Below are 6,802 nucleotides of genomic sequence, written 5' to 3'. Positions count from 1 at the left end.
TCTCTATGGGTCCCAATGTGTCTCTATGGGTCCCACTGTTCACTGGAGCAGGCTGCCCAGGGAGGTGGTGGAGTCTCCTGCTCTGGAGATGTTCCAGACCTGCCTGGATGCCGACCTGTGTGACCTGCTGTAGGAACTGCTTTGGCAGGGGGTTGGACTCCATGATCTCTGGAGCTCCCTTCCAACCCCTACAATTCTGTGATGCTGTGATTCTGTGATCTGGTTCCAATCCCTGCTGTGTGCAGGTCGCCAACCAGCAGCCCAGGCTGCCCAGAGCCACATCCAGCCTGGCCTCCAATGCCTGCAGGGATGGGGCATCCACAGCCTCCTTGGGCAACCTGTGCCAGTGCCTCACTGCCCTCTGGCTCAAAAACTTCTCCTAAAAATCCTGATGGGAACTTTGCTGTAGGCTGAGGGTTCCAGAGCTGCTGGCTGTGCTGGGGTTGGGGCTGTGGGACTCCCAGGCTCTGCTCTGGGCATTTCTGTCCTCACCATCCCACTTCTTCCCCACCCCGGCCAGCTTTACCTTCACTCAGAGAGTCATTCAGGTTGGAGAAGAGCTCTGACACCCCCAATCCAACCCCAACCCGTCCCCAGCCCACGTCCCCCAGTGCCACATCCCTGTGCTCACTGAACACCCCCAGGGATGGGGGCTCCCCGCTGCCCTGGGCAGCTGTGCAGTGCTGACGGCTCTTTGCAGCACAGGTTGTTCCCAGTCTCCAAGCTGGAAAAACAGGAAGGGAAGGATTAAGGAAGCCATCCCTCTCATCCAGCATCCCTCTCTTGTTCCAGGAGGATGCAGGTCAGTCAGAGCGTGGAGGGGTTGAGCACATCTTGTTCCCAGCGCGTTGGTAGTTTTGCTGCAGCGTGACAAAGTGATGTGGACGCATGGTCTCCTGTTTGTGCAGGCAGGGAGAGTGGGTTTGTTGGCATTGCTGGTTTCAGGATGTGGCCGTGCAGCTTTGCTGCTCCCAAATCAGAGCGGTGCCATTCACTGCAGCCCCATCCCCTCTCCTGTCCTGGGACTGCTGTGGTGCAGAGGGAGAGCTGAGCGCTCCGCTGGTGCTGGTGCCAAAGCACCACAAAATGCTTTGGGAAGATAATTCCTGCTTTTTCCCTGCCTGTGGAGCAGGCTGTGAGGAGGGCCCATCTGCCTGGGGATGCGTGATGCGATTGCAGGTGGGTAGGAAAGGGATCTGGAGCTCCTCCTGCAGCCCCTCCTGGTGCTGCTGGTCGTACAGCCCTGGTGAGGCTCTCACATCTCACATCTCGCTGTGAACCCAGCACAAAGGCAGCTCTGTCACAGTGCACAGCCCCAGGCAGAGTGCTGGAGAGCCACAGCTGGCCCCAAAGCCCAACAGACCCTCAGTACTGCTGTGGGGCTCAGAGCCTGCCCAGGTGCATCACTTGTTAATGCAGCTGGTGCTGCTCGAAACCTGCAGCAGTCTCATGGCGAAGGAGCCCTTCTTACAGAATCACAGAATGGTTTGGGTTGGAAGGGACCTCAAGGATCATGAATCTCCAACCCCCTGCCACATGCAGGGCCACCAACCTCCACGTTTAATGCTAAACCAGGCTGCCCAGGGCCCCATCCAACCTGGCCTTGTACACCTCACTCCAAGGATGAGGCATCCACAGCCTCTCTGGGCAGCCTGTTCCAGCACCTCACCTCTCTCTGGGTAAAGAACTTCCCCCTGATGTCCGACCTTCTCCTTCATCTCCTCACACATCACATCACACTGTCTGCTCCTGCCTGCTCTCAGCTGGGCAGAACGCCTTCCCCTGGATGAGCAGCAGTGCAGGGCAGGTCGGGGCTGCGCAGTGTCAGAGCCCTCCTGGTCCAACTGAGGCCGTTCCTTGGAGGCCGTTGCTGTGGGACAGGGCAAGCTTTACAGCTGGGGATGTGATTAAACCAGGGGCTCCTTGGGCTGATGCAGGTGTCCATCAGTGAGTGGCTCCCTGCTTCTGGGCACTCTGGACGCCCCGTGCTGGAGGGCATCGTAGTGCAGCAGCGCACAAGGATGCACGCATGGTCTGGGGGTGGCACTGGGATGCGTCTCCTGTGCAGCCACCCCGCAGTCAGCGAGCTCCACTCCTGCATCCTAGATGTTGTCCCCGTTCCGTGCACGGTGCTGGGACGTGGAGGAAGCTTTGGGGACCTTCTGGCAGCAGTGCTACTCCCAGCACTCCTCGTTTCTGTGGGGCCATCTCAGGGTCTGAGCTGGAGAACGCCGCAGCCGTGCCGCGGTTCCTGCATGAAGCCAAGGCAGGCTGCGCACGCAGACCGATTCAACAGAGTTTTTCCTGGGCTCCTGGACGCCTCTCGCCACCTCTGTCCGCTCCCAAATGCAGCACCTCAATCTCTGTCTCTGTCTTTTTTGCAGCTGAAACCCCCATCGAGGAGTTCACCCCCACGCCGGCCTTCCCCGCGCTGCAGTACCTGGAATCCGTGGACGTGGAGGGCGTTGCGTGGAGAGCGGGGCTCCGAACGGGAGACTTCCTGATTGAGGTGAGCGTGGTGGGACGGGGCTGATTGGGGTGAGGGTGGTGGGACGGGGCTGACAGCCCCCCCTGTGCTCTGCTGCTGCCCCTTAGCAGGAGCTCCGAGCGGGGGGCGGTGAGCGCTACCGAAGTGCTGGTGGAAACGCCTTGGATGGAAAGGTGGAAATGCCTTGGTGCTCCTTCGGTGCAGCACCGTCCAACAGATGCGTGCGCTCTGTGCTTGAGAAGGGCTGGCTGAAACTGTGGGGAGGGTGGAACCTGGAGGAAGGACCCCACTGGGTGCCGCCTCTGCAGGATGGTTTTGTGCTGATATTTCTTGCGGCTTCGCCCAGCAATGCAACAGTTGGGGTCTAAAGAGGAAGCAGATCTGGAGGATGCCTGCAGTCTGCCCGTATCACCCGCTCGGCCCTTCCTTGGCAGTCCTGCAGGGGCTGCTCGGGGCTCTGGGGGCTGCGATGGAGGCAGAGGACACCAGAGGGTCCCCAGGTGCCCCCAGCCCCATTTGCTGTGCTGTGTGCAGGGCTGCAGTGCCCTGGAGCTCACTGGGATGGAGCGTGGTGAGGAGCGCCCCTCGTCAGCGGCCGCTTCGTCTCCCGGCGAGCGCAGCAGGGGACAGTTTGAAGGAGCAATTTGAGACAGAGAGAGAACATTAATTTGTTAACGTGTGCGGGGATTTTCGTTGCTATAGGAGGGGAGCGGTGGAGAAATTACCGTGGTGCTTGAAAACGAAAACGATGTTCAGAATCTGTGCCAAATGGATACAGGCCGAGTGGGAGCCGGAGAAGGGGCCGCTGCAGAGCAGTGGGGGAGGGAGGGTTCTCCAATCGCTCCGTCTGCGTCTGCATCCTCACTGCAAATGGACCCCAGAGCCTCTGGGAACGGCTGCAGGGGCGGCTGCAGAGCTGCCTTTGATCCCTGCAGCTCTGTGGATCCTCTGAGCCCCGCAGTGGGGACGGAGCAGGTCAGGGATGGCCGACACGGAGCAGGGTTTTGCTTTCTGCTGTTTTCCCATGCAAGCGTCCTAAGGCTTTACACCAGTAAGGCAGCACGGTCTGTCTGCATCAGTCCAGTGTGGGGATGGGAGATGTGGAAGGGAAAAATCCTTCTCCCAAAGGCCGTGCAGCCCTGGCACTGCTGCCCAGAACCGTGGGGGCCCCATCCCTGCAGGTGCCCGAGGCCGTGGATGGGCCCTGGGCGGCCTGGGCTGGGGGTCAGCAGCCCACAGCAGGAGTGGGGCAGGGGGTCCCTTCAACCCAACCGTTCTGGGATTCTGTATTCTATAGCATCCCTTCCAACCCAACCATCCCGTGCCTCTATGATCTTTAAGGACCCTTCCAACCCAACCATCCCGTGCTTCTGTGGTTTTCAAGGATCCTTCCAACCCAACCGTTTGGGGATTGTGTGTTCTTTCAGGACCCTTCCAACCCAACCATCCCGTGGTTCTCTCATCTTTTAGGACCCTTCCAACCCAACCATTCCGTGGTTCTCTCATCTTTCAGGACCCTTCCAACCCAACCATTCCGTGGTTCTCTCATCTTTCAGGACCCTTCCAACCCAGCCATTCCGTGCTTCTGTCATTTTAAGGACCCTTCCAACCCAACCATTCTGTGGTTCTGTCATCTTTCAGGACCCTTCCAACCCAACCATCCTCTGCTTCTACATCTGTACCAGCTGCAGAGGTGCTCCTGGTGCTGGGGGGGCTTTGCTGAGCCCAGCTGAGGCTCCCAATGAGAAATGCTCTTTTCCATGGATGTTGGGCTGTGGTGGGCAGCGTTGGGCAGCAGGCTGTGCAGCACAGACCTCCCAGCTCACTGGGATCTTTCTAGGAATGCTTTCTCCAGACTCCTCTTCATCTGCCCGCCCCAGCACACAGATTAGAGACGTGCTGCATTCAGATTGAAGCGGCACAGGCATTGTAAAGTGTGGCACTCCATTTCTGTCCCCACTGAGATTCACTTTCAGGCTTTTAGCTGCGAGGCTTTGCGGTACTGCGCTGCACAGACGCGTGAAAGGTGCTTTCATGTCAGAGATGGCGAATTCAAATAGGGAAATGGAGGTGGGAAACGCTGGCAGGTGTTTTGTGGTGCAGCAGTACTTGCTGATGGTGCTCCTTGTGAGCGCTGGGGTTGCCTGGGGTGGGGGCAGTTCTGATCGTAGGAACGCAGAATCATTCAGGTTGGAAAAGAGCTCTGAGATCCACAGCCCAACCCCAGCCCACCCCCCCGACCACGTCCCCAAGGGCCACATCCCTACAGCCCGAGGATGGGGATTCCCCTGCTGTCCTGTGCCAGAATTTGCTGCTCTGCTAGCGCTGACGGGGTCATCAGAGCTCCTCTACCTGTCGTCATTCCTCTGCTCCTTTATGATTATGGCAATTGGCTTTGAATCACATAAGCCAACAGCTGTCACGTCTGCAGCTCTGCCTGCCCTGCAGTTCCCCTCCCTCTCACCCTGCCCAACAGAGCCCAGCTCCCATCCCTGCAGAGCCCTGAGCCGCACAGCGCTCTGCCCTCAGCCCCGCATGCGTCTGCCAACAGAAATGCAAGCGATGGGAGCCTGTTTGCAGTTTGGGCCTCGTGGCTGATGCTGTGCCTGCGGCAGCAGCCGAGTGCTCCATCCTCCAGGAGCAGTTTGCAGCTCTCAGATGCTGCAGCAGACGGGAATATCTGCCCCTTGTTCCCATTTCATGTCCCTCCAATGCAGTCCCTCGGCGTTTTTTCCATGAGCTGCCTCTCACTCTTGGCTTGAGTTTTTCATTTCCAGGCTGGATGTGGCTCTGGGCAGCCTGGGCTGCTGGTTGGTGACCCTGCACGCAGCAGGGGGGTGGAACCAGGTGAGCACTGTGGGTATTTTGCAACCCAGGCCGTTCTGTGATCCCATGACTCTCTTTGTGATGCTCCTCTCCCCTTCCCTCCCCTGTCGTGCTGTGGCTGCACTGCTCAGCATCCAGCTGCACAGCCTGGGTGCTTCCAGATGTGCAGATGTGGAACCCCCAGCTGGGATTGCAGCTCAGCATGGTTGTCATCTGCTGATCCAAGAGCTGAAGGGTCCTATTTGGGGGATTCCTAATGCTGAAACACACAAATTCCTGGACCCACTTCAGTGACTTTGTGCGTTCAGGTGACAGGAAGAGCTGCAATGGATGGCACAGAGCAGAGCTGCCCTGGGGCTGGGATGCTGCTCTGGGAATGGGGGGCACACAGAGCCTGCAGTGCTCTGCTTGTCTGGGGAGGGCAGATCCAGGACAAGGAGCTCTGAGGGAGTCTGAGGCTGAGGGAGCTGGGCTGTTCAGCACGGAGATGAGAAGCTGGGGGTGAGCTGAGTGCAGCTGCAGGAGCTGAAGGGAGCCTGCAGACAGGAGGGGAGTCAACTCCTGGCAAGGGGAGATGGCAGCAGGACGAGGGGAAACGGCTGGAAGCTGAGGGAGGGCAGCTGGAGGTTGGATGTCAGGGGGAAGTTGTGTGCTGTGAGAGCGGGGAGGGGCTGGAACAGCTGCCCAGAGAGGCTGTGATGCCCCGTCCATCCCTGGAGGTGTTGGAGGCCAGCTTGGATGGGGCCCTGGGCAGCCTGGGCTGCTGTGCAATGCAGAGGTTGGTGGCCCTGTGTGTGGTGGGGGGTTGGAGCTTCGTGATCCTTGAGGTCCCTTCCAACCCAAACCATTCTGTCCTCCTGTGATTCTGTGCCCTTTGTTCAGAGCTGAGATCCCCCCTCCCACAGCACAGCTATCGATGGAAGGAAGCTGGTGAGTGCCCTCCTGCCCAGCATCTCCTCCCGCCGCCCCCCAGCCAACGCGTGCTGAGAGCAGAGCGGTTGCAGGCAGCTCCACGACGAAGCTGTGCTCTGTGCTGAGCCTGGCCGGCGCCTTTGTGGCTGCTGCTGCTCACGTTGGCCAGCCCAGCTCCCCCCGGGGCACCCTGCTGTCCTGCACCTCTGCTCCCATTTGGGGCTGCTGTGCCAGCAGAGCTGCGGGAGACGTCGGCCCCGTTCAGCACAGCCCCCCGTGGGAGCCCTGTGTGCAGAGAGCTGGGCAGCAGTTGGCTGCTCTGACCTCTTGGGGCTGCCTGGGGGGGACTGGTTGTATTGGGGCTGTGATGTGTTGCACTTGGTGTCACGCAGGCAGCTCGGGGGGTCACATAGTGAGCTCAGGGTGTGAGATAATGGTGCACAGGGTGACACATATTGAGCTCAGGATGTCATATTTTGTGCTGAGGGTGTCATATATTGAGCTCAGAGTGTCACACTGAGCTCAGGGTGTGAGATAATGGTGCTCAGGGTGTCACATTTGGGCCCAGGGTGTGAG

At 59.3% G+C, this 6,802-nt stretch overlaps 1 protein-coding gene across 1 annotated transcript in view; it reads left to right on the top strand.

Annotated features, from left to right (window-relative positions):
• Positions 1 to 1,160: 1,160 nt before the first annotated feature.
• LOC122167721 (SH3 and multiple ankyrin repeat domains protein 3-like) overlaps positions 1,161 to 6,802 on the top strand; it is a gene marked incomplete at its 3' end in the record, with an annotated part of 17,680 nt that continues 12,038 nt past the window's right edge. Inside the window, exons 1-2 of the mRNA XM_042832493.1 lie at positions 1,161 to 1,179; positions 2,385 to 2,509. Of these exons, the coding sequence (XP_042688427.1) occupies positions 1,161 to 1,179; positions 2,385 to 2,509 (144 nt within the window). The remainder of the gene's footprint in view (positions 1,180 to 2,384; positions 2,510 to 6,802) is intronic.

Source organism: Centrocercus urophasianus, unplaced genomic scaffold, assembly GCF_019232065.1.
Source record: "Centrocercus urophasianus isolate 14NV4802_14NV808 unplaced genomic scaffold, USGS_Curo_1.0 seq_1054, whole genome shotgun sequence".
In the NCBI taxonomy this organism is placed as follows: domain Eukaryota; kingdom Metazoa; phylum Chordata; class Aves; order Galliformes; family Phasianidae; genus Centrocercus; species Centrocercus urophasianus.
Note: the sequence above shows the minus strand (reverse complement) of the source record. Positions and strands in the feature narration are given on the sequence as shown.